This window comes from Microtus ochrogaster, chromosome 6 (assembly GCF_000317375.1).
Source record: "Microtus ochrogaster isolate Prairie Vole_2 chromosome 6, MicOch1.0, whole genome shotgun sequence".
Classification (NCBI taxonomy): Eukaryota; Metazoa; Chordata; class Mammalia; order Rodentia; family Cricetidae; genus Microtus; species Microtus ochrogaster.
Window position 1 is genome coordinate 21,325,237 of NC_022013.1, and position 27,794 is coordinate 21,353,030.

Genomic DNA, 27,794 nt, shown 5'->3' on the forward strand with positions numbered 1-27,794 from the left:
AAGAAGTCCCACCGACCACGGGGGTCGAGTTCTATCTTGGTTCACAGAATCACTTTTTCGTTTGGAGGAACAAGACCGACACGACCCAGCAGCACACCAGGCCAACCACAAAATCGCAGGTGTCCCCTCACTGCCCCAGGAGTTATGTTGCCATTCAGAGGAGGAAAAGGGACACCAAAAGGAAAGAAACCCGATCCGAAACACCACGGAATTGGACCGAGCTTTCCTGGAAGTGCCTATGGTTTTCTTTGTTCTTTCATCGATCAGATTATGGATTTACCGTCTCCAGTTGAGTTCCATAATAAAAAAAAAATTACAGTTTTTTTTCTTGTCAAAATCTGCGATTGTGTTGTGGGTTAGCCCACACAAGTGAGCCCAGATGCACAGACGGCCCTCCTGTTTCTGTAGCCCTTGTTTCCCCTTCCCCTTCTGGCATTTGCATTAGGACTCTTGAGGAAGAGCCAGTGAGCCGGTGAACCCTGCGCAGGTACAGTGCGTAGCCCTTCAAGGGGAAGGGGAGCTCGTGAGGGTATGGGGTGTATGGAACAATGGGTTTCTTTGTGTGGCACGGGAAGTCTATGATATCTGGAGGATATCTAGGAGACCCAAACAGATCATGATCTGGGAAGGTTCCATGGACTGACTAACTGTGGTGAGGAAGGAGGTGGCTGTCTCAACTCAGCTGGTGGGAGTCCTTGTGTAGCCCTAACACAGCTTCCGTCCAGCCCAGCATCAGGGAGTGTAGGCAAAGTTAGGGTGGAAAAGATCCTGAAGGCTCTGGGCTGAGAAGGATCTCTTTGCAGATGGTGCTTAAACGGTGGCATTTCAGGCTCCATGTGCTGGGGTCATGGGAACAGGGCAATCCATAGGGACTGGGGGTGTGAGGCCCAACACCAAGGGACCTTCTGTCCCGTATCTTGAGGCTGCAGCCATGGAGGATCCAGAAGTGACATAGTCTCCCCAAGTACAGGGAAGGACAAATGGAGCCAACCAGGGAAGCTGGAATCTGTGGGAGTCACGTGCTCAGACTGGCTCCTTTGCCTAATGGGACAGCAGGCCCTTTAAGAGCCAGGTGCGGGTCAAGCACAGAGCACAGTTTCGGTTTTGGCAGCAGTAACCAGTGCCTGACTGGAAGCTGCTAGAAAAGCAGGGGTACACACTGGCTGACAGGCTGTGCCCCGAAACTGGAGCAGCTGGAGAAGGAAGTGGCTAAAAGTAAGTGTGCTGCCTGGGCTTCTCGGCTAGGATGCTCCTTGGGATCATGGTTCAGATGATCCCCTGACTCTCAACTACCAACCTCCCAGAGAGGGTGAGGTGGACCGGGCAGACTGTGTGCCTGTATGTCACGGGGGATTGCAGGGGCATATTCCAGTGGTACGAAGAAAGGCACACATGTGAATGGGCATGCCTTTTCTGCAAAATAGTCTGGGTGAGGAGGAAGCAACGTCTGTTGCCAGCACACCCATTACCCTTAGTTTCCAAATTCCCTAATCCTCCTACTGCTACTAACTACCTACCATTATACAGGACCTAATCTTTCTGAATGTCAGTCTCGATCTGTAAAATGGGGATTTAAAACTAACAGCTATCACTGCTGGTCCAGGGGGGTTCAAATGAGAAAATAAGTGCAAAGTGTAGCAATATAACAATGGCTTGGGGCATCTCAATTTAGTTCAATTACTCGAGAACGAATTGAGTGGCAGGCAGGTCTGGAATCAGATTATGCATTAAAGCACCTCAGCTACCTTTCGAAGCGGGCCACCCTCAGCCGCTTTTTTTCTGGGCTTCTGCGAGGTTCTGAAATCATTTCTAATCGCAGTCCAGACTTGCACCCATATATTTGTGTCAGTAGAAACAAGCACGCTTTATGTTGTCAGTTGGCGCTGCTCTAAATGGGGAGAATGATGTTTCTGTGGGGTGATAAGCTGGGGGGTGGAGCAGAGCCACCTTCTAGGTACAGGCATCAGCCCTATGCCCCATGCACCCCCTAACACACACCCAGCCACAATCAGACAGCCTCCTCAGTCCTGTCTATCCTGACACTGTTCCTTAGCCAGCACAGAAGCCAGTGATGGAGGACAGTGTGACAGCTCAGCTTCGTCTTCTGCCAGCTACACCTGTACTGCAGACTGGGAGCCACCTAGGACAGGACATACACATTCTGTTTCTGCTAACACTTTCCCCTGCTGCTAAGGGACTTAGAGATTTCTTAATATATAAATAGGGGTGTGCCAGTTTGGGGGGTTTGGGTAGAAGGCATCTATTCAGTGGCTGAAAGTAGAGGCTCGGCTGTGAGTCAGATTCAGAACTTTCCAGTCGTGCTTCTGCCTAAACGGGGAGAGTGGATGCCGTGTTATAGCCAATGGGGTCAGGAGAACACCCAGCTCTATGACCATGGCCCACTTCTTAGCACACTTCTGCATCTGTGGGGTTCATTCACAAAAAAACCCCATCACTTCAGCTTCCATTTAGTAAGTCCACTTGCCCTGGGACTTCATAACTTCACCTCATTCCCACCCCCAAACACCAGGGAGCTGTGAAGGGTAGACACCCCCTTCCATCTTACAGTTGAGGCAGCTAAGACTTCATGAGTTAACGTGAATGAAGTCGAGTTAACGTGAATGAAGTCAAGTTCCCAGGCGCATCTGAAGAATACTTGAGTGCATCCTTTCTGATATGACTTTATCACCTATCAGAACAAATCACTTAACCTAAAAAAAATGTTTACAACTAGAACACATATGTAATTCTAGCACTTGTGGGGCTAAGGTGGGAAGATAGATGGATTGTGAGTTAGAGGTCAGCTACATAGAGAGACGCTGCCTCAAAAAATAAACAAACAACAAATAAATAAAATTATGGTTGAGTATTCCTGAATCTATTATTTTAAAATCTGAAATGCTTTGAATTTTAAGAGCCAACACGACACAAGCAGAAGTTCCACACCAGACCTCAGGTAGCAGGCATCAATCGAAAACATAGGCACAGTAAAAATATAGAAAATTACTTTCAGGATATGTTTAGACTTGGGTCCTTCCCAAGATCTCTTACCACAAATCTGAAAATATTCCAAAAATTAAAATGGAGGCCACTTCTGATCCAGGACACTCAGCTTATAAAATTGGTGCATTGGGAGATTATCTATGTTCTCCTTTTCTCTCTGACTCTGGGTACAAGGAAGTTTGGGTTCCAGGGTTGCTGGCATTGATACAGCATGGCAGGAGTAACAGAGCTTTGGCATGGCTGCATCCAGATTCAGGAAACAAAGGCAACACTCCCATCCATGCCCGATGCTAAATAAATAGCAGCTAGTGTTTGCAGGAAGAACTCTTGGCACCACCTCCCGTCCAAGGGACTCTTCCTGAGAATTGCCTTTCCTATGAAAGTGGGGGAGGAGAGAATCATTTTACTCCCTCTCTGAACTTGGCCTTCCCAGTCCTTCTTTCTGCTGATTCCTCTAACAGCAAGACCCAGCACAGAAGGGTGACTAAGCTCGTATGCTCATTTGCAAAAATTATTTTTACTATTTTGGCATGTGTGTGTGTGTATGATATACATATGTGAGTGGTATAAACACAACACATGTATGTGTGCAAGTGCACACCCTGTGCCTGTGCACACGCAGGCCAGAGAATCTAGGCTGGTTGTGGCCCTCTATCCATCTCACTTGGGCACCTACCTTGGGCAGCTTTCTTACACGTTTGTGCTTTATACCCTGCTTCCTGGGGTAGCTGTGCAAACTAAAAAGCTGACATCAGTAAAGGTCTTGGAAGGAATTCTGTGTGTGTTCTTCTAACCCAGGTCACAGTGCTTGCTTCTGGAGTCACAGGGCTCAACCTACAGCTCTCTCTTAGTCTTGATAGGATGCTCAGCCGGCAGCCTTCTAGTTTCTTTCACCCTTTGACCAAAAGAAAGAGAAGACTACAATGACTTCAGAGAGGAGATGTGGACGAGTTCACACTTCCAATCCCATCGCTCTGCTAAGGACTTTGTCATTTGGTCTGTATAACAATTTCCTATGATGCAGAATCATCTCCAGTTTACAGAGGGGGACCTGTTGGCTCAGCTTGAAAATCCACACAGCCCCTAGATGAGAGTGGAAAGCCAAGTAGAAGAATAAGTGGTTTTACCACTCAGCCCAGTGCATAGTTCCCATGAAGATCAGACACTACCCAACCCTTCTGCCCTTTAGAGCAGTTGTAGCTGCTTTCCGTTGAGGAGCCCTTAATGTCATTAAAAATGTGTTCATATATATTATTCTTCCATCTTTCCCCGTGTTCTCCCATCCCAAGGCATTCCCCTTCCAAGTTAGAAGAGTCAAGAACTCTTACACTCATTTTATCAATGAAAGCACTAAGTCAGGATATTCCATCCAAGAGATAGGATGCTCCTTATACCCCACGATAGTATTGGATGCAGACCCCTACACTCTCTTCCATCCTCGACATTCTCCTTCACATGACAGTTTCCAGGCTCATGCTACCCTGTGCTCAACGCTTGGACTGGGAGAGACAAACGTGATAGTCCCAAATGGACTTAGGCAGTGCCTCTCCTGTAATAGAAGATGCTGTTCCTCAGGCTAAGGAAGAAACGGGAAGGAAGCCTTCATAGCTAAGTCATCTTCTTCCTATCCTCAACTCCAGAGCATCTTACTCCTTCAAGTTAGTACTCCTGGGTTGTCAGAAACTGTTGCTCGGCTTCTGGTCTTTTTAACTCACATTCTCTGTCCCCGCTGAAGGCTCTGGAGCTTTGAGAACCCCACCTTACCTTCTCCTGGGAGGTGAAAGCTTTAGGTTGCTTCAGAGATGTAAGAATAGATGGCTTACTAGCCAAGCTAAGCTCTGGGCCCAGCTGTCTCTCCCTCAGAAAAGGAACATCAGAGGTTAGATGAAGACAGGTTTGTCCCCAAAACTGAAAAACTGTCACTTTAATCAAAGGGGCACTATCTAAATTAGGTTTATAAGGAGACAAACTCAGTCTTCTTACTGAGTGGCCCATACTTGTGCCCCAATCTACAAGCTTGGGGTCTTAGGTTATAAACACACTGGGAAACCAACAGTAAACCTCAAACGATGTGGAATATCTCGGCCTCATTGGTGGAAAACAGCTCGACCCTAGATTAAGAGCAAGTGTACTAGTGAATAACCCATGCAAGAGGGTGTAGATCCCCATGCTTTCGCTTTATTAAGCCAACTAAGAGTGTGGTGAGTCCTCTAGTGTACTGAGCAAGAGTAGAACCTGGCCTGGGGAAAGACACTGGAGAGTAGGTTTTTTTCTTTTCCTTCTTTCCTTGTTTCCTTCTTTCTTTCCTTCCTTCCTTCCTTCCTTTTTCTCTTCTCTTCTCTTCTCTCTCTCTTTTGTTTTGTTTGTTTTCGAGAGAGGGTTTCTCTGTAGCTTTGGAGCCTATCCTGGAACTCTCTATATAGACCAAGCTGGCCCCGAACTCACAGAGATCCACCTGCCTCTGCCTCTCAAGTGCTGGGATTAAAGGCGTGTGTCACCACCGCCTGGCCGAGGGTAGGGTTTTTAAAGTCAAAAGGCTGTAAATCACATCATACCTGGTGTAGGCTATGGGTCTTCACAATGTCACCTTTGATCTTGTCAACCATCACACAAGGCATCCATCTAGAGCGGCAGTTCTCTACATGGGGGGGTGACACCCTTTGGGCATCAACTGGCCCTTTCACAGGTGTCGCCTAAGACCCCCAGAAAACACAGATATTTACATTGCGATTCATAACAGTAGCAAAATTACAGTTTTGACATGGCATCAAAAATATGGTCACCAAAACCATGGGGAACTCTGCTAAAGGGTTGCAGCATTAGGAAGGTTGAGGCACCAAACTGTTTTTACCTGCCAGGACCCTTTCTCAGCATAGATGGAGAGAGAAGCACTCTTCTATTGACAGGCAAGTGTGACTTCCAAGTGGGGGAGGTGAGGAGTCAGGCCAACTTGACCTTTCTTCAGCTAGTCACTAATAGATTTACGACCCCATAGAACCTATCTCTGGACTCATGCAAGAAGCGATGCTGGATTCATGGTCCCAGTTCCAATTCTGATATAGGTGTTGGGGTCAGGAATCCCTGACCATTAGGTCTCCCATCCACGGCAATAAGGTAATAGCATCTCTGCCGGGGTTTCCTGCAGCAATACATGAGATCATGGAAGAGAATCCTAGCAAAGCACCTGGGGAAAGAGCTTTACTCTTTCTTTCCCTTTTTAAATCCCTTTTTAGTCACCCTGCCATTGGGATCTCGCTGAGCTTTAGAAAAGTCTGACTGAGATGAAGATGTTTTAAATACAGAGTCCTTCTAACGGTTACCAGAGAAACAGCTCCAAATTTTAGCTCTAGACAAAGAAGAATTCCTGTGTTTGAAAATGTCTCCTGCCCACCATCTTCCCTGGGAATAGACTCATGACTTCCTTGCCAAGGTGACCCTCTCCCAGGTTGCCAAGGTGACCCTCTCCCAGGTTTTTCCTTCCAGGTATGTATGCCTGATGCTCTCACAACTGATTTTGAGCTATACATAAAGTTGAGGTATACACACATCTCTCCCCGCTTCCAAGTTGACTGACCTAGTTACCCAAAATGCATCACAAAATGATTGGCAGGTCCCCTACCACGGAAAGCCTGGCACCTGGTTCTCCATAACAAAAGGAGTGTCACTTTGCCTGGCCAGAGGAGGGTAGCACCCCAGCTGAGCCTATCAGAAGAAGACCAGGTCCTGCCTCATGAGTATTAGAAGCTTGCTTTTCGAGAGCCAAGGACAAGATTGAGAATTAAACACAGCCACCGCTAGTTTGGGCTCTTAAACTAAGACCTTAAGGTGAAAATATTTGGCCTTCCCATCTGTGACTGCACCCAGGATTGGCACAAGGGGCAGGTGTTCGGTCCCTGGGGACTTGGCATCACCCATCCCAACTGTTACAGAAAAGCTAGGCCTCACAGCTGCTCTTGTTTAGGAGCTTCTTGCCTCTCAGATGACCCCTAGGCACCTGATCACACCCAAATTAAGCTGAGTTTGGCTAAGACTCCACTCCAGAAGTTTATCATTGACTTGGTAAGAAGGCGCAGGCCACTAACCCCAGTTAAAAAAAAAAAAACAACCCTTAGTTGCCATCTGACACCCTTCTCTGTCCCCACCCCCTGCCCCCACTCTTCCAAAGAACCAGAGGAACAGAATACCTTTATCTCCACAAGGAAATAAAAGGGTTTCTTACTGGGAAATTCCCCCACGGAAAAGAAATAACCAAGATAAACAAGTCTATTGCCTTTGGCTCAGCTAGTGAAGGAAGTCTCTGAGAAGCGGAGTTAGGGACAAGCAGGGAGAAGAGATATTGCCCAGGCTGCCTCCTGCTTACAGCTTTCTTATCTTTATGGGCACTCATTATTGCGTAGGGCCTATTATCATTGTTTTTCTCCTTATAAAGCTCCTTTAAATCCATTCCAAAGATTATAGCCAAACAAAGTCCTCAAATTCTGTTGGAAAGTGGGGACTCCCCTCTCCTTTTTCCTCTCTTCCTCTTGGCCCTAGAGTCTAGGATATCATTTGGACCCTTGAGATAGTTCAGCCTAGCATGGCCCAAGCCTCAGTCCTCTGTAGGCCTGGACTATGCAGAAATCCACATGGTGGCTTGTATTCTCGCTCTTTGTCTGCCGGAATTCACCAGGTAGGAAACATGATGACATCTATATTTTTGTCTCCGACCCCAGAGTGGAGTCATAGGAAACCTTGGGTACAGCTCATCATCTCCAGCTCACTCTCGGCGGCTGCTGCTGTGTCTGCCTTTCTGTCTTATTTCAAGGCTACTTGTACAACTCCAATGAATACTGCCAGGTCCAAAGGAAACTCCAGTTCCTCAAACTGTAGGAATGAACTCAAACTGGGCTATAGAAGGATTTCTGGTGGTTAAATAAAAGCCAGCGTTCCTTAGGAGTTTGTGAAGCTGGTTCCCCTCTACCTCTCTGGCAGAAGGGATATATGGTTTGTGGTGCCTATTAGCATGTCATAGCATATGCTGGCCTCCAGGCTCCCTCAGAATCACAAGTACCTAGTACACATTCCAAAGTCCACGCTAGCTAGCCCTCGCCCTTCTCACTTCCTCCCCTACCCTAAAATCCCTGCAGCTCACAGGCGTCCTTCCCCCAGCGACTCTTTCTCCTTATAATGCTGCTATTCTTGCTATGTTTTTAATTTTCTATCTTCCTGCAGCTCTCTGCTCCTGCTTCTCTCCTCGTGAGTTTTGGTTCTCCCTCTGCTGCTATTCCCTCCTCTCTCATAGATAGGCCTGATCATGTCCAGACCGCTGGCCGTGTCTGGTCTACTCTTTTCTTTTTCTGATCTAGACTTTTCCAGATGCCTCTATCTGCAACCCCCCCCCCCATTATCACTTCATATCTACAATAAAAAATCTTCTTATTAGTCAGGCAATGGTGGTGCATGCCTTTAATCCCAGCACTTGGGAGACAGAAGCTGACAGATCTCTATGAGTTTGAGGCCAGCCTGGTCTACAGGGTGAGTTCCAGGATAACCAGGGTTACACTGAGAAACCCTGTGACTCAAACAAACCATTAAAACAAAAATCAAACAAACAAATAAAAACACCTTCTTCTTAGCCATATCACGGAGTGGTCATGTTGTCAGTTTATACAAATGATAGCAAAGACAGTCGTTGTCAAACAATAGGCATTCTAGCATCCAGTGTAAGCATACTATCATTGGGGAGGTTGAGAGCATAGACAAGTCAGGGTTCAGATTTCCCCAGCTCACTCTGTCCATCCTACAGTTAACCCTTGTGGGGCATGCGGGAGCCTTTGTCTGCCTTTCCAAACACAAGAATCACTAGTCTGCCTCTTCCTGTCAGTTTACTGATCACCCACCCACAGCATGTCAGCCTCCTCCACTCTCGGGGATATAGGGAAGGTAACTGTCACGGAGAAAAAGGGCCATGTTATGGTGTGCCCAATGCTGTGTTCTAAATGATGACAAAGAAATGTCATCAATATCGGAGAGACAGGGCCATGTTGTGTGCCCAATACTGTGTCCTGGAAGATGACTAAGAAATGTCATCAATATTGCTATCCCAAAGAAACGTGAAGTTTAGGTAGGAAGACAAAGGTACTTATGATTGTTGAAGAGGAATTAAGAGCCAATTGTTTGTCCAAGACTGTCTTTTGATTTTTTTTTTTTTTGTATAAACTGACAATGTGGCTGCTCCATGGGTTGATTAAGAGGAAGTTTTTTTTATTGTAGATACGAGAGAGACAGAGACAGAGAAGGTGCACAGACGGGGATGGGAACCCGGGAGTTCTTAGCAATGAGGAAGCACCATTCATGCATTTATTCATTAATTCAACAGAATTTGCAATGGTTTCTGCAGACGGGAAGCAGCCAGGTGCTACAGAAGAACTTCATCTCACTTGGTTCTTCTCTTTCAGCATCTCATAGACGTCAACCTGAATGGCACAGCCTCCCTGGAAGCCACCAGCAATGAAGCTCTTCGTGTTCGCCATCCTGCTCACTGTCCTCCCAGGTGGGTCTGCTGTCCCGCTCCCCAGATCGCACTCTTTTCCCCTAGACTCCTTGTTCCTAGGATCCAGCTCCATGGAGACCCTGACATCAGAGTCATCCCCAGCGATGTCCCTCACAGGGTGTGTATCCCTATGAGACACAGTCACACACAGCAGTGCAGAAAAGACATGTCTAAAAAATGGGTTTTGATAGCACTGGAAATCAAAGACAGGGATGAGAATTCCCGATTTTAAGACAAGGAATCTGATAGAGAGTCCTCTCTGGAGACTAAAAAATAAAAATAAGAAAGACTTTGAACTCCAAACCAAACATCTTCTCTGAATTGTATGATTTGGGAAAAATCAACTAAATTAACTAATTTTCCTGGCCCTTAATGTTTTTAGTATAAAAAAAGAAGGAAATAGTCTACCAAGGGAAATTATATAGTAAATGCAAAAACAATATCCTGAAAAGTAGTGTAAGACGCCATTAGTTTGTCATTCACCGTCCTTAAAAAAAGATTTTTGTTAATGAGTTACCGTAGTGGAATTCAAGACCACCAGGAAAGACTAAATACTCAATTCAGACTATAATTAGCCAAATTTATTGTTTCTGCTAGCAGGACGGCTATCTCTAAGCAAATCAGAAATGGGCTGCACCTGAGCAGATGGGGGAACGAGTTTTAAAGGCCAGGCCACAATTACTCCATTTCTGCAGAATTTACAACTGTGTAAAGATTGCCCCTCCCCGCCACCCCCCCATGAGGAACTGTTGCCCTCCCCTCCCCCGCAGCTACATGAGAAACTGCCATTCCCCATGCCCACAGTGATAAGTATGTTTACAGAAGCCAGAACAAGCTGTTAATCATTGCACAACAGTTACACAGCTTAGGGGAGGGGACAAGGGGTCAGAGCTTTTAGGAATTTAGGTCAGAGGCCAAGAGCTACAAAAGTGGGTTCCTGGTACAAAATAAAATTTTCTTAGCCACCATATTCCCCACTGGCTTTAGATCATAGAATCAAACCATTGACCCTTGCTGAATCAATTTTTTTAATAGAGTTGGTTCTCTATTTAATGTATGTTAGCAACCGATTTAAAGTTCAAAGGCTGATCATAACTCCAAGGAGCGGTAAAAAGGTTCAGCTAAGGCGGTCAAGGGTGGTAAGCATGGGAAGAGAAAATGGATGGATACCGATTAGAGGCCTCAACATGTTCTGATCTTGCATCTAGGTTTTCCTGGATCATGTTTAATGTTTCTGAGATAACTCCCTAGCTGTTGGCATCAAATCAGCATGTTTCACATCTGACGGCACAAATCTCATCCCCGACAGTTTTGTAAAAACCATTTCTGTTAGGGAATCTACTTGTTTTTCAAGTTGTCCTACAGCATCATCGAGATGTTGTACACCCTGGTCACCTCTATTATTTAGAGCTTTGAAAGTCTGATCTTGAGGAATTAAAGCTGCCGATCCCTTCTGTCACTAAGAGGGTTATAACTATAGCAGAGTTACTATTCTTTTTCTTCTAACTAGACCCTGGCCCTCATGGCGGGAGTGTCCTTCATCCACAAGCAATTGCTTTCTTCTCTCCTCTCTAGTCAACACACCTTCCTCTGGAAGGATATAGGTTAGAATACAGAGATTCCCTTCCCATGTCCCGAATTCTGGATGCTCCGCTGTTACACATCTAGCGAGGCCAAATGTGCAGGCCCACCATGTCCCGAAAGGAGCCAGAAAGTGCATTCTCGTATATTCAGACTTCATTGGTGTACACGTGAATAGTAACTACAGGATTGGCCATAAAGGGAAGCTGAGTTGCTATAAGTTGAAGAGATTAAACAATTTGGAGGCTCCTTGGAGGTCTCCTAGGGAGCACTTACTTCCTCTGGGTCGCAGTTTAAATTCTCAGATTGGGTAGTAGTCGAGACAATAGAGAGATTGACCCCTGTCCCCACATAAAAAGGAGGCCTAGAGTCAAGGCAAGGCCAATATTCATTTCCCAGGTTAGAGAGGGTTTGGTTTAATCAAGCTGTGTAGTTACCTTACGGTCTCAAGCTCAGGGTTACCTTTGGGAGATGAAGTTGTTTTGTGTATTTTTGTTTCCAGGCTTAGGTTGTATATTACCATATACCCCGCCCGGTTGAGACTGAAGGCTGGTTTATTTCCATGGGTGGAGTGGTTCAAGGGGAGAGGAAGACAGGAAGAGGACACACCCTAGTCTTTGGTTAAAGCATCTAGCTTTTACCTGGGCCTACAGGGCTAACTTGGAGGGGTGTTAACCCTAATTCTTTCTCATAGAGAGAACTCCACAGCCCACTGAAACTCTTGATGTCAAGCTGGAAACCCCCGGGATGGACTCTTAAGCCAGGGCTGTGTGCTCAGTTCTTTCCAGGTCACGGCTTTCCCACCAGAGGAGCTTTACTTCCTATGGGTGAACCCTCAGGGAGGGATTTCTCACTCAAAAAGGATTACAGGTCTAGGTGCCTAATAGCCTTGCTGGGGCAAACTTGGCCTCACAGTACAAAGATAATCTCCTTTTTGCTGACGTCAGTCTGTTGGCCCATCAGCTGGACATATATGGAAAAGGATTTCATATATTATATTTTTATCACATCCTGGAATGACCATGATGTTGCCTTCAACATACGGCATCTTAGGAGTGAGTAGTCCTGATACTTTTTATCAGACTGGATAGAGAGTCCGCAAACAGGTCACAGAGATCAACTCTAAACACAGGCTGGGAGGCAGCATTTTGTAGAACATATATTATTTTTCTTCAATCTGACCATGGGTTTAATTTGCATGGTTCTCATGACAACTCCCAGTCCCAAACCTTAATGTTTTCAGTAGTCCAAGCATAGAAGATACTTGTCATGATTCCCGGCATTAGTGTCAGTCTGATTCCGAAATGCCGACGAACAGCACCTTAAGGGGGACCTAGTGATCTCCCCTTAACTCTCCGCTTGCCACCTTCCTTTGGCTAGTCATGTTCACCTTAAAGTAGGAGTGATGGCTCCAAACCTCAGTCCCTGCTACCTTGATGACCATGGGTGTTGTCAAGATCTCTGGGTACAACCCTTTCCAGGAAAGTTCCAGGGTTCTGCTGGGCAAGCGGTGAATCCACACCAAGTGCCCAGGCTGGAACCTGTGCTTCTGTTCAGTCAAAAGCAGTGTCGGCGGTGAGGGTGAGAGACGACTGTGGGTTCTCAGGTGCTTTGCAGCAATGCCTGTTAGGGCTGAGGAAGGAATCTTTCGATATTTCAATGGTCTGTAAGCTTCCCTTTGCAGGAATAAGCTGAGGCTGCCGTTAAACATTATTTCAAATGGTGTAGCTTGTCCCAGTAGGGGGCGCACCTGATCCTAAAGAGAAGGGCTGGAGGCAGCTCTAGTCACCAGCTTCTTGCCAGTTTCTGCCCAGAACTATTTAGTATTTCTGTAATAGTCCCATCAGCTCTTTCTCCCTGTCCTGAGCTCTGGGACCTGTAGTGGAAACCTAATCTCCAAAGTATTCCTAGTGTTTTAACTGCTTGCTGAAAGACTTTGGCCATGAAGGCCTGCTCATTGGTAGACCCCAAAGAGGAAAGGAGGTTTTGTGAGAGAAGGGATGAACCCCAAGGCTTCTTGTAGGAGGGGACATCTGTCTGGAAGCATCCACCAGGCCTCTGTCTCAGTTGGCCCCTACTGTCTGGCCCAGTTTTCTTCCTCGCAGGTGTATGCATATGGGGGGGCCGAATGGCTGCGGTGGCCCCGCTGACTTTGTGGTTCCCGTTCTTGCTGTGGCATTGGCAAATCTGTTGCCACTGGTTTCTACCAAATCCCGTTTGGTGTTCCGAGCAATGGATAACAGCAAGCTTCTCTGACAGCCAAGAAGCTGCTAGGAGAGCAGAGATCTCCCCCTGGTTTTTGATCTTCTTCTCTGTAGAGGTCAGCAGGCCGTGTTCCTGGACAAGGCATCACCGACGTGTGCAGTGGCAAAGGCGTATCAGCTTTCAGCACAGATATCGACAGCTCGGCTATTTCCCCATCTTGGTGCCTGAGTCAAGGCTATCCGTTCTGCTTTTTGGGCTGATGACCTTTGGGGCAGAGATTGTGTCCAGATAGTGACGCTTTTGGGGTGTCACTAAAGCCCCTCCTGCTCACTGGAACCTGTCTTGTACATAGCTGCTCCCATTGGTGAATAAGGTCACATCTGCCTTCTCAAGGGGCTGATCTCGGGGATCTAGTTGTCCACACTGCAGGTGGTCAGTGACCTGGGCACAGGCAAGGACCGGCTGTTCTTCAGGGTCCAGCAGGAGGGATTCTGGGTTTAGCACAGCAGACGTGAGAATTTGAGGCTAGGTGCATTTTTGGAGTACCTGCTAAGAAGTGAGGTGTCTGTTTGACATCCTGTGTCAGAGGCTCCTAGAAGGAGCATCTCGATGGAGTGGGGACAACCAACCCCTTCCTGTCCCATGGTTAGTTCATCAGTTTCCTTTACCAATAGCACTGGGGCAGCAGTGGCCCAGATGCCAGCTGGCTATCCTGCAGTCACAGGGTCTAGGCATTCAGACCAACAGGCTGTCTCTAGGGCCCCAAGGGTTGAGTCATACTCCTTTTGCCACCCCATGTCACCCACCCACAAGTGGAAGGGGTTGTCAGTGTCAGATAGTCTGAGTGTAGGGGCTGACACCAGTCTTCCTTGAGTGTTTGGAATTTCTCCTTTTCTTTGCCCTCCCAGCTCACGGGGCTGCTTCCTCCTGGGCTCTGACATAACCATTGTGCTATTTCAGCAAAATTGGGTGTCCCCAGTGTTAGGAATATTTCCTAATACGAGCTCCCTGACGATGCAAAAATTCCCAATCAAGCCAAATCAAAACAAGCCAAATTAAGAAATATCCAGGTTTAATGGGAGATCTGTGCTCTCGGGTGGCCCCGAGGAGGAAACCGGGAAGCCGCAGGAACACAACCCCCGGGAGGAAGAAAAGGAGACCACCTGTTTTTCTTTTGGGGGATCACTTAAGGACCCCATCACCAGAGAGGGGTCAGGACCTGGCCTGCTGGGATTTGAAGTCCAGATCAGGCCTGGGGGCTGGGATAGATGAGAGGGACTGGGACCTAAGCTCCCAACCTAACACCCAGTCTGCAGTATCCAACTGTACCCAGGAATTCTCACCTATCTCTTGTTCTGTGGCTCTGAGATATTCAGGATAGCTTGGATCCTAGTTGATGACAGGGTTCTCCTGTTGCCGCCCCCAAAGCAATACATTACCCAGATAAATTACTTTATGGGAGCACAATTGGGCCTTTTTGCAGACACGTAGTAGCCCAGCAGCTGAAGCGTTTTGAGATGTCCCTCTGCGGCTTTTTGGTACTCCTCCAGGTATGTGCTTCAGTAACCTCATCTGCATACTGCAAGAGGCTAGGACATTCAGGTGTCCTTGCAGGTGCCCAAGCAAGTCCATGCTAAGAGCTTCATCAGAGATCAGGGGAGTTCTTAAACCCCTGTGGATAGTCTAGTCCAGGGCAACTGGCTGCTAAACCCTGAATCAGGGTCTCTCCACTCAAAGGCAAATGTAGGTGGCTCACAGGTGCTGAAAGCAGAGAAAAAAGACACCCTTCAGGTCTAAGACAGTGTGCACAGTTCATCCTTGAGGCAACAGACAGAGCAAAGTGTACAGAATGGGTGTCTTCTGGGGATGATTTCCGGTCTCCCTTTAAGATCTAAACAGAATGGCAGTCTTTGATGCCTGCCTTAATGACAGAGCAGTGTTCTGAAGCATGTTTCAGGGAAATTCCTGCATCTCTAAGGCAACTGATGTGCTTTCTGGTGCCTGCCTTAGCGTCTCTCAACATAGGGTACTGCTTTTACTTATAGACAAGGCTGAGCTCAAGAGCTGAGCAGCAGCTCATGGCCAGTGTGAGGCCAGTCCAGGGCAGCAGGTTTCCGCCCACACTCCAGGGAAATATTAGCATCCATCAATCCCATTAGGAGTATCTCACCTCTTCCCAGATCCTCATTACTCTTTTCTGTCATTTTATATCCTTCTGATAATGAGCAAGTCAACAGAATTACTGTATATGGACTCCTGATGTCTAAAGTGGCTTTATTCTCATTGACCATGACGGTACCAACTTTGCCTGACAAGTCTCTACCAATCAGGAGGTTCAGAAAATCTGGTTTTCCAAGGAGAGAATGAGTCACAGTACCTTGCCCAAGGTCCACTTTTTGGGTGGTGGCTCAAATGTAGGTGCTAGTCCTGTGGTCCCTTGGATGGTGATTCCTTCTCAGGGGGGGGTGGGGTAGGGGTTGGTATCCACTAGGAACCAGAGAGCTCTGCCCCATGCTTTTCCTTTGATCATGGGTTCCTGGGGGCTCAATGGTATGGAGTCCTAACCCCATCAATTTCATCCTGTTATATTGAGGATTTGCCCCCTCCTCTCTGTCTGCAATGAAGGCATTCATCTTTTCCCAATGTCTCTTTTCTCTACAATTGCACATTGGTCCTTCTCTAACATGGATCGAAGCTGATTTGGCCACCTGAGGTGCTTTTGGTTTTTATCAGTCTCTTCTCTACCATGGCCATTTTATTATCTGGCCAGTCTTCTGTTTTTCTTCTCATCTGGATCTCTATTGTTAAGTTTTCTGAGCTATTCCTAACCACTGTGACCTATTCATTCCTTCAAACCCTTCTAATTTCTGCAACTTCCTGTGAATATTAGGGGATGGTTGGTGACAAAAGCAACATTACTAACCTGCTGGTTTTCTAGGACATCTAGATCTATGAAGGTAAATTCCCAGTAAGCCTCTCAGAGGTGTTCCAAGAACCAGGAGATTCATAATTTCCCCCAATTACCCCAAATACCTTTGAGAGATAAGTTGGGGCTCCTACTCTCGTTACATTCACTAGGGCCTGGTAATGTGCTACCTTGACATTGGTCAATGTTGGGATCCCAGTTCGGCAAAGTTGAGGGCATTATTCACTCAACCCTTTCTTCAGCATTTGCCCTGGTTACTATGGACCAATCACAGCCTTCCTAGGCACAGTCATGATTATATCCCTCTCCTTAATAGTAAAAAGGAGACCTTGAAGCTGCCTGCAATCATCCCAGATGGGCTGGTGGGTAAAGAAAAGAGTTTCCAACAGGCCAATGAAGGGCTGAGGCACCTCAGAGAAGGGAGGGTTCTAAGTCCTCCTGTTATACAGGTGACTGGTCAAGAGAGGAACAAAAATTAGAGAAGGAGGTCTGGGTCTCTCCTCCCCAAAATTTCTTTTTGCCAGTGGGGGATGGAACCCACTAGGGGGTGCTTTCCTAAGAGGGAATGCAGCTGGGGTCTTGTTTAGCTGAGGTGGAGACTAACTCAGCCCACCCAAAGTGTGTGAAGGAAATGGCAGGTCCAAGTAGATCATTGAGAGGCCCTATCAATGGCAGGTCCAAGTGGCCTGGCCCTCTCAGATACAGTCAGATCCTGAACTGGCTGGATGCATGGGGAAGATTCTCCACCTTCACACAGGCCAGTCCAGAGAGTCCAGGCATTTTACTTAGGTTTCTACAGAGCCTTTGATTTATTGACTTGGAAACTAAAACAGAAGACCTTTGTTTAAGGGCACAACATTCCAGCCATAGAAGGGGTTTTGGAAGGAAGAGGAAGAACCAGCAATCAATATAAGAAAACTGGTCTGGATGGCTAGGGTTCTCTCTAGGAAATTAGGGGGTTGACAGACCCTACCTTTGGCCACCCCACATGCAAAGATGGGCATTCAAGTTCACAAAGAATGCAGAGCTCTAGAGATGACATCTTAACTCCATATCCACCTCATGGACATCCTAGAAGTACTGCGCGTGCAGCTCAGGGGAGACTTGGCTGTGTGCTCTCAACTTCTCCTTTCTGTAACAAAACTCATAAGCACACCAGAAAACACAAATTCACCAAATGCAAACAATGTAAAAAGACAAAACATCCACATAGTCCGAGGAGTCAGACACAGAAGTACGCTGGTCACCTTAATTCATACGCCAAAGCCCCAAGGGTACAGGAGGACATCTCCTCTGTCCCTGGAGACTGAGTCTACAATCACATTAAATCTCCTGCTCTATGTCTCCCAAGATGTCAGGACTTCCCAGGACAGTTCACTCATCAATACTGTCTTGAGTACACACTACCCAGTAACCCTTACTTTTGTTTCAATGTGCAAATTTGCAGAGATCACAGTCTGGGACACCCCTGGACCTCCGAGTCCACAGAAGTCCTTGCCCCATCTAAGGTTGTATGTCGCCGGGCCTCCCAGTTGTGGTACTTGCCCCCAACTAGGGCCTGACCCTGACTAATGACTACTTAATTTGTGGCAGCCATGGGCTCTTGATGTGCCTGAGTCTCCAAGTCTACCTCAGACTTGCCCCCACTTGGAGCCTATCCTGGATCCCTGGCCCTGAGTCTGGGGTATTTCAGAATCTCGCTGGGGCCTCCAAGAATGTCATGGAGTTTGAGGCCCCTGGGAAATACCACAGACTAAATTGCAGAAATAATTAGCCAAAATTATTATTTCTGCTAGCAGGGCAAGTATCTCTAAGCCAAATCATAAGTGTGCCCTACATGAATAGATGGGGGAAGGATTTTAAGGGTGAACACCACAATTATCCACTTCTGCAGAATTTATAGCTACACAAGAAACTGTCATTCCCCATCCCATAGCAATAAGCATGTTTAAAGAAGCCAGAGCAAACTGTTAATCATTTCATAACAATTACACAATTTAAGGGAGGAGATAAGGGGTCAGAGCTTTTAGGAATTTAGGTCAGAGGCTAACAGCCCTAAAGTGGATGACTGGTACAAAATGAAATTTATTTACCCACCATATTACAATTAAAATGGAGCCAAATTATGATTAAGCAACCATTTTATTTCATACAATGTTGTGTGGCTGTCGTATCATGTAAATAGCCAGGGAGTACACATTAATTAGAAAATTGCATTCCTCCAGATGAGAATTGTTTCAGCCCACTTGACCTCTCTCCATTCTTAAAACTCTTGTCTTCTGTTCCCACAGCGGTCATCACAAAAAGCCCCATATTTGGTCCCCAGGATGTGAGCAGCGTGGTAGGTAACTCGGTGTCCATCACATGCTACTACCCAGCCACCTCTGTCAACCGACACACCCGGAAGTACTGGTGCCGGAAAGGAGCCAGCGGCCTCTGCACAACCCTCATTTCTTCAAACGGCTTCATCTCCACGGAGTATGCAGGCAGAGCCCAGCTCATCAACTTCCCAGAGAATAATACATTTGTGATCAACATTGCACAGCTCACCCAGGATGACACTGGGAGCTACAAATGTGGCCTGGGCACCAGTAACCAACCCCTGTTCTTCGATGTCAGCCTGGAGGTCAGCCAAGGTAAGAATCCCAGGCTCCCTGGGAGGAAAATAGTTTAAATCAATTCAGGTACAATGACGGAGTTTACCCAAGGAAGATACCTCCTGACACGAAGTCAAAAATCTCCTCCCTCCTGAGGCAAAGGCCTCTTTTTTCATAGTAGAACATCAAGACATGTGGGGCATATCTGGGGAGATGGGTGAAACTTTCTTCCGGATCTCTAACAAACATCTTAGGCTTAGATGGGTGCCAGGGGAACAGCTTTTGTTGTATTTGATAGAGTTGAGACATGATGCCAGGTTCAAAGGAAACTCCCTTTCCCCAAATTCTGGAGGACAGACAAAAGCCCTCATTCCTCAGGAACTTATGAAGCCAGTTCCCTTCTGCTAAAGGAGATATTTCCCTTACAGCTGGCAGAAGGGACAACTTGCTATCTGAAGTGCCTATTAGCATACTAAAACCCATGCTGGCCTCCAGGCTCCCTCAGCATCAGGAGTACCTGCTATTCATTTATTCTTCCTGACTTTCCCCTACACTAAACTTCTACAGCTCAGGGGCCTCCCTACCACAGCTCCTCATTTCTCCTTATACCCTGCTGTCTGGACTATGCTCCCACCTTTGGCCCACACTTTCTTTGCTCCCACCCCACCCCTTACCATACTCCCCCTTCTCTCCTAGTCTGATGGCCATGTTTAGTCTACCACTTTCTCTCCATCCTCTGGACTCTCTCTGATGCCTCTGGCTGTACTCTCCCTTCTATTCACAGTTAAAATCTTCTACTTAACTGTAGATAGTTCCAGTAGAATTATCATGATGGATTAGATTATTTTTTTAACTGAAGTCTTGGCCCCTGAAGAGACTGGCCACTAAACAAACTCACTGTAACTGAAAGAAGAGAGGAAGAAAAAAGGTTTTCTGACAAGAGTTGGCCCAGCAGTGAGGGCACCTCTGATTGTCCAAGGGGAGTTAAAAGAGAAAACTCCAGGGAGGAAATTCACAGGGCTCTGAGGGTATGCCTTGCTCTTTGGAACGTATGTGCCATTAACTCTATCCTAAACAAGAAGGTTGTTCCTGGAGAGTCACAGCACCACATCCCTAAGAGATGAGGAGCATACACAGCATACCCCATCTAGATACCCAGAAGACTACCACAGGACTGGGAACGCAGGCTCCCATAAATATGACCAATAGCAGACACTGCTCCTTAAGGCAACTCAGAATATTTGGACTATTATTTTTGGACAATTCATGTTCAATTCTGATTGTTTCTACAAATGTTAATTTAGCACCTACCAGAAATAGATGTTGTGGTCAATCACAGCAAAGAGAAAAAATGTAAAAAAAAAAAATGTCTCTACCCTTTTGGAGAAGGCCACTTGTTGGTTCCTGGCTGCCCAGCTATCTTAGATCAGAAATAATCACACAGAAACTGTTTTAATTAAATCACTGCTTGGCCCATTAGCTCTAGCTTCTTACTGGCTAACTCTTTTATTAATTTAACCCATTTCTATTAATCTGTATATCACCACATAGCTGTGGCTTACTGGGTAAAGTTCCCAGTATCTTTCTCTGGAGGCTCCATGGCTTCTCTCTAACTCCACCTTCCTCCTCCTATGCTATAGGCCAAGTCAGTTTCTTTATTCATTAACCAATAAAAGCAACCATAGACAGAATGATCTCCCACACCACCACCCTCCAATCTATAGAGGTAGAGCCTAGACTGGATATGATGACTGATAAAGATGTCCGGGAGGACACAGAAAAGGGAGAAATTAGTTCAAGCTTAGAGAAACCCTTCCCGAGGAGATGGAAATCAGGCAGGGCCCTGGAAAAGGGAACCTGGATGGGTGATTTCTGACTTCGCTTATGAGTCATAGCCAACACTTCTACGACAAAAGATAGGGTAATGAGAGAACACATAATTTCATTTAACAAAGTTGGTTTTTAAGTTTTATCTATTTATGTTATGTGTATGAGTGTTTTGTCTGCATACATTTTCTGTGCACCACATGTGTTCCTGGTGCCTCAGAGGCCAGAAGAGGTGTCTGATCCTGTGGGACTGGAGTTGCAGATGGTTGTGAGTCACTAGGAATGTGGATGCTAGGAATTGAACTCTGATCCTCTAGAAGAGCAGCCAGTGTTCTTAATTGCTGATCCATCTCTCCAGTCCCCATTTATTGAAGTTTTACAATCATAAGAACCTTCACAAAGACCATGCAACGATCTTGTTCCTATGCAACCTTTATGTTGAGTGCCATGAAGCGGGGGTGGCCATACAGAGATGAGACAGGACAAGACAGGTATGAACTACTGGTAGTAGACTGAGTGAAAACCCCAGCAAGGCTCATCTGTTAAAATTCTCCTTGGCCCCTCAACTATGGTGCTTCCTTGGTGCTCAGTTGTTACAAAGAAAAATGGGAGGTTAAAGTAATATGTTTAGGGTTTGTGGGTGGCTAGGATAAAAGGGTTCTGGTTTCTATGCTTTACTTTTGGGAATCATGGCATGCAAAACAAATGGGCAGGAGAAAACCAAAGTAAAACCTTTGCTTCAGAGGCCTTTGTTTTGGCATCATTGTAGAAACTCCAACAGAAAAATTCTGACAGTGTTCCTCTAGGGAGGAGGCCATTCTAGGTCATTGGCCCACCCAGAAACCTCGCTAGGAATAAAAAATGACCCTATTTTACAAAGCAAAAGTTATAATTTACCCCTGTACTTCATTCCTCAGTTCCTGAGTTCCCAGAGGACACTCATGTCTACACAGAGGACCTGGGCAGAACTGTGAAGATCGAGTGTCCTTTCAAAACGGTGAACTCTCCTAAGAAGAAATCCTTGTGTAAGAAGATAGGTCAGACCTGTGAACTTGTCATTGACTCTAATAAGAATGTGAACCCCAACTATAAGGGCAGAGTAAACCTTAATTTGGCCGGCGGGACCAGCGCGTCAAAATTCATTGTCACCATTACTAACCTAAGACGCAGTGATACTGGGCTGTATGTCTGCCAGGCTGGGGAAGGTTCTAACGCTGACATAAAGAACGCTGACCTCCAGGTGCTAGAGCCTGAGCCAGAGCTGGTTTATAGAGATCTGAGAGCCTCTGCGACTTTTGACTGTGCGTTGGGCAGTGAGGTGGCAGATTTGCCCAAATATCTGTGCCGGATGAATAAGGAAACTTGTGATGTCATCATCAACACCAAGGGGCAGAGAGATTCAGCCTTTGAGGGCAGGATCCTGCTAACCCCCAAGGATGACAATGGCCATTTCAGTGTGTTGATCACAGGCCTGAGGAAGGAAGATGAAGGCCACTACCTGTGTGGAGCCAGTGACTCTGGCCTGCCTCAAGAAGGCTGGCCCATCCAGGCCTGGCAAGTGTTTGTCAATAAAGGTAAGAGCCTCCAAAAGGCAAGCAAGATGGGGTGGCATGGGTTGGTAGATTAGAGAGTAGCTTAATTATCTGACATACTCACTGATGTTCACATAAGTCATGGTATCTCCTCACTGGAGAATCTTGAACTAAGTGGGAGACAGTTCAGGAGAGTTAGAATATGCAACCTCTGCCTTAAGCAAGTTCCCAAATATTCTTCTGTATTATCAAGGGCCTGGTGATGGTTATCCCTGGGTAACAAGAATAAGGAAAGTAGAGGCCCTGCTGGAGGCTTGACTGGTAGATGGGATTCAGTACCATAATACCCCCATGTCCCCTTCCCAGCCCACCCAACCCCAGAGCAAGTTGGGCACCAAAACCCTCATACTCAGATAAGAGAACACTGGCGTACCATGACCTTAACGCTTCGAGGAAAGGCAATACCCCAGCATCTAAATGTTCTACTCCCACAGCTCAAGGAGATGTTTGTTATTTGGCACAATCTGCCTCAGCAGCTACACCTCCGTGAGCTGTCAACAAGGCAGAATGATTCAACCCATGCTTCCTCTCACCCTGGATTACAGTGCACAGACTGACCCTCATGAGAAACAACAAGCCAGTACTGGGCATTCAAAGTACCTGTCCTTATGGCCTTTCTTTAAGGGGACTATGTACCATTTTCCTGTTCCCAACTCTGGGTCTTCATCAACATCCCTGACATAGTCAGTCACCAAGGGTTCCCCTGGACCTCTGCATTAGCTCTTGAAGAGGACTCTTGGGGTCTTTATTAAATCATACCATATTGTTTTGATTTCTATTTTAAATTATACCTATTCCAAATGAATTTTCTTAATTTAGGTACAATATATCTAGCTATTTTATAGAGTATGCTAAGAAACAAATTTAAAGATTATCTAGAGGGAGATTTTAGAAGAAGCCAAAGGAAAGAGGCCAATATTCTCTCTTAAATGTCATTCATTCCCTTCTGAGAATGAGGTGGAAAGAGAGGGATGAGATACCCACACTGAAGTCACTGGAGTCTGGCCCCCAGACTCTGGCTACAGACTCAGGCATAAACACAATGTTTTTTCATTCTCTGAGGAGAAGGAAGTGATTTATCTACACTTTCCTCTCTCCATGGTGGATGTCCTGGGAAGAAAAGTTGCCTGGGACATCCAAGGTTATTTGGCTGCTTCTGTCCATTCACACCGGTCCACCTGTCCTTCCAGAGTCTACAATGCCCACTACTCGCACTGTGGTGAAGGGTGTCACAGGAGGCTCCGTGGCCATTACCTGTCCCTACAACCCCAAGGATAGCGGTAGCCTCAAGGCCTGGTGTCGCTGGGAAGCAGATGGAAACGGGCGTTGCCCGGTGCTCGTGGAGAGCCACGGGACGGTGAATGAAGGGTACGAGGGCCGACTGGCACTGTTTGATCAGCCAGGCGATGGCACCTACACTGTCATCCTCAACCAGCTCACCACCCAAGATGCCGGCTTCTACTGGTGTCTCACGGATGGCGACTCTCGTTGGAGAACCACGGTAGAACTCCAGGTTTCTGAAGGTGAGAGATGACGTGGAGGTGGGAGGCCAAAGACCATTCCAGCAGCAGCATCCCCTAGATATCTTTCCCGCTATGCCACCTCCTTCCACGCTGGGGTAGGAAGGACCTACTTGTCCAGAGGTCCCATTTCCATACCCACGACCAACAACCCATATTCTTTCAATCAGCACTTGCAACACTTCCTGATAACAACTATTGACCTCCTTTGCTGGAGATAGATGTCCCCTGAAGTGAGCTATTGCGCATGCTCTTGGTGCTAAGCCTAGAAAAAATAAGTAAAGGAAAGTAAGGGAAGCCAAGAGAAGTGAGCGAGCAAAGCTGTATTTCTATATCAAACTCTGGACTGATACGGTGGCATCAATAGTCATTCTATTCGCATTTCATCTGCTTCTTATGTATTCAGAAAAGTGCATCACAGTGCTGTCTTCAGGGGCAATGCACGTGACACACTGAAACTGCCCCACTTTCACTCCCCTGTAGCATCTCCAAGTCTCAATGTCCCTGTCTGTTTGCCAGCTACGGGGAAGCCAAACCTCGAGGTGACGCCCCAGAATGTGGAAGCCGTGCTAGGAGAGACCCTCACGCTCGACTGCCACTATCCCTGCAAACTCTACTCCCACGATAAATATTGGTGCAAGTGGAGCAATGGGGGCTGCCACACCCTGTCTAGCCAAGCGCGCCAGTCCTCTGTGAGCTGTGACCCGAACAACCAGCTCGTCGCCCTGACCCTGAATCCAGTTGAGAAGGAAGATGAAGGCTGGTACTGGTGTGGGGTGAAGCAAGGCCAGACCTACGGAGAGACTACAGCCATCTACATAGCAGTTGAAGGTAAGACGGGGTGAGTCTCCAAGGGCAGCCAGTGCCTGCACCCACAGCCCCCCATGCCAGGACTTACCAAACATCCCTGACTAGAAGCTTCTCCATCAGGAATAACCCCCGGGTTTTGCTGTAAGAGGGAAGGATTAGCGAAGCAGACAGTAAGAGCTTTTCTGTTTAATCTCAGTAGCAAGACAATCCTCACAGGTGCCTCTCACAGCAGAGGGAAGCCCCCTCCCCATCCAGAATCCTACACGACAATTTCAGAGTCCCATCCGTGTAAGTCTGTTCTCCAAAGATGGTCAGGGACCTACATCTTGATGGAGAACACGAAGGCACAACACTGAGAGTTTAGCTTGGGTTAGGGCAGGTGCTCAGCATGCTCAATGCCCTGGGTTCAATTCCTGACACCAAAAGAACAAAAGAGGGTGGGGAACAATTAATACAAGCTCATCTAGCAAGTTCTTATTCCCGGCCTCTGTTTAAAATGTCATGAAGCCAGGTGGTAGTGGTGCATGCCTTTAATCCCAGCACTCTGGAGGCAGAGGCAGGTGGATCTCTGTCAGTTTGAGGCCAGCCTGGTCTACAGAATTCCAGGATAGTCAGAGCTGTTGCACAGAGAAATCCTGTCATGAACCCCCAAAGAAAAAAAGAAGGAAGGAAGGGAGGGAGGGAGGGAGGGAGGGAGGAAGGAAGGAAGGAAGGAAGAAAGGAAGGAAGGAAGAAGTCATATAAGATGTCTTGTATGATGAGGGCCTTTCAGTTCCTGGATATCTCAGGAAGGCTGAGTTCAGCAAGAATGGCTCACTGGAAGCCATTGCTGTGCTACTGCCTGGAGGCAGCCCTAGGGCAGGCTTTGATGCTATGGAAACTCCCCTGTCAGCCTGCTGTCACAGGTGGATCTGCTACCTAGATCCTTGGTGATAGAAACAGACTTGGTAAGAATGGGGTATAGAATTGGACAGAGGTAATTGGGGGGAGGGGCGCAGCAAGAGCAGAAATAGTGTATGCGATCTAGAACAGGTCTTCACTGCCAAGTCCAGAGCCAGTACAGAGCCCACCCCAGTAGCTTTGAAGTCTCGCCTTGTGATTTCTCCCTAACCCACAGGCCTAAGAACACAGAGGAAAAGCCATAACCAGCTTTGTTTTGCTCTGCTTCAGGGTCACGCCAAGTCAGCGCAGCAGACGCTAACGCACGGGCGAACGCTGCTCCAGAAGAGGAGGTAGGTGAATTCAGCGCCAGCGAGATCGAGAACAAAGCTGTTCCGGATCCCAGACTTCTGGCAGAGGAGACAGGGAGAGAGAGTGTGGGAGACCAAGTTCAGGACAGCAGAGCGTCGGTGGACGCTGGCAGGTGAGTGGATTCCCCACTCGGAGAACAACGCAGAGGCCAAAGCCCAAGTCTGAGCCACTAGAACCAAGCAGTAGAGTGTGAAGGAGACTAGTAGACAGTCGGTTCTCACAGCTTCGGCTTCTGCTTGCTAAGGGAGGGGAGGCTGCAGATCCCTTCCCCACAGCCAGCGCAGGCCACTTCAATATCTCAAGCAGGTCCTTGTATTACTGATTCGGGGCTCAGAGTGGTCCTTAGCAAAAGAGAGTTGAGAACTGCATCAAAAAGACAGAGCAGATAGACTGGGGGTGGGGGAATCTCTAGCTGGGGCAGCCTTCCAGCATACTCTGAGGACCTCCCTCTCGATGGTGGGCTGACTTCATTCCTCTTGCAGTACTGATGGACAAAGCAGCGGGAGCTCCAAAGTGCTGTTTTCCACCCTGGTGCCTCTGGGTCTTGTGCTGGCAGTGGGTGCTGTGGCTGTGTGGGTGGCAAGAGTCCGACACCGGAAGAATGTAGGTGAGTACCCAGGATGCTCCCCACCCCACCTCCAGTTCAGCGAATTGTTCAGAGTCAATGCGACTCTGGTATAGCCCATTCTCTATCCCTCCATTTCCTCATGGAGGCAGGGCAACCACCTTTCACAGGGCTGCTTTAAGCTAGAATGGAGTGCTGTGAACATAGCCACAGATTGGCAAGGGTCCTAGAGTCTTGACTACCCAAGAAAGGGAGTCAGACTATTTTCATTTTGATTTGGAGGTAAGCATCAAAAAGTACCACTCCTTGGGGTCCCTTGGGCTATGGCATGTGGCAGGTCTCAGGAAGAGCAGCACACCCTGCTCTCCCTACCCATGGCCTTACCCCTCACCGACTCCTCTGCCCAACAGACCGGATGTCACTCAACAGCTACAGGACAGACATTAGCATGGGAGACTTCAAGAACTCCAGGGATTTGGGAGGCAATGACAACATGGGGATCTCTCCAGATACTCATGAGACAGTCCTCGAAGGAAAAGATGGTATGTGTTTTGAGAATACTCAGCCCTTGGGAGAGCAGAACTGGGCCTGTCCCCATCTGGGAAGGGAAGGTGATGGCTAGGGCTAAGGACATTCTCTCTCCATGCAGAAGTCGTGACTACCACTGAGGTTGCCATAGAGCCAGAAGAATCCAAGAAGGCAAAACGGGTAAGGGAGAAGGATATCTCACTGCATGTCAGGGAGTTCAGACTGCAGTTGGACATCAGGACAAATCACTCCCATATGGAGACTAACTCCCAAACAGGGAAGACCATATAAATACCGTATTTGAGAGGACTTTCTGAGAAGAGGACAGACCTTTGGGTGTGACACTTCAGGAACTCAGTTGTAGGCTATAAACCTGCAGAAAATGTGGTCACAGGAGGAGGGTCACATGTTAACAGTAACAATTGAGTGGGCGGTCTTCCTGAGTTATGGGGGCCTCAGTGCCTTTCCATGGACCACACAGCCCCCTTTGAAAGCTTCCTTGGGACTATCCTTTGGCCTGAGAGTGGAAGACATTTCTTCATGGTGGGCACCTTGATCATCACTAGAAGCCCTTGTCCACCTCAACCAGTATTAAGAAACCCCAGAAGAAGCACCTCCTGCTGTTGGGTTGCAAGTTATCCTTTCTTGTCTTCCTAAGGTTCCTTATGATGCCCTTTGTTTTTCTAATCATGGGGTACTGACGCTTTTTACTGTATCTGCTCCCCCTCATACCATCAGAGACCCCTGCATTTAGCATGGTCAGGGGGTGGAGTTAGTCCTAGACATGAGTCCCTGAGTCCCTGCCATGCCCTGGCCAGTGCTGCTAAAAAAAAAAAAAAAAAAAAAAAAAAAAAAAA

General features: G+C 47.2%; 1 protein-coding gene across 1 annotated transcript in view; it reads left to right on the forward strand.

Moving 5' to 3' along the window:
* Positions 1-1,077: 1,077 nt before the first annotated feature.
* Pigr (polymeric immunoglobulin receptor) overlaps positions 1,078-27,794 on the forward strand; it is a 28,447-nt gene continuing 1,730 nt past the window's right edge. Inside the window, exons 1-10 of the mRNA XM_005348314.1 lie at positions 1,078-1,215; positions 9,441-9,535; positions 18,539-18,883; positions 21,589-22,245; positions 23,454-23,786; positions 24,303-24,614; positions 25,764-25,956; positions 26,327-26,451; positions 26,820-26,951; positions 27,059-27,117. Of these exons, the coding sequence (XP_005348371.1) occupies positions 9,463-9,535; positions 18,539-18,883; positions 21,589-22,245; positions 23,454-23,786; positions 24,303-24,614; positions 25,764-25,956; positions 26,327-26,451; positions 26,820-26,951; positions 27,059-27,117 (2,229 nt within the window). The 5' untranslated portion in view covers positions 1,078-1,215; positions 9,441-9,462. The remainder of the gene's footprint in view (positions 1,216-9,440; positions 9,536-18,538; positions 18,884-21,588; positions 22,246-23,453; positions 23,787-24,302; positions 24,615-25,763; positions 25,957-26,326; positions 26,452-26,819; positions 26,952-27,058; positions 27,118-27,794) is intronic.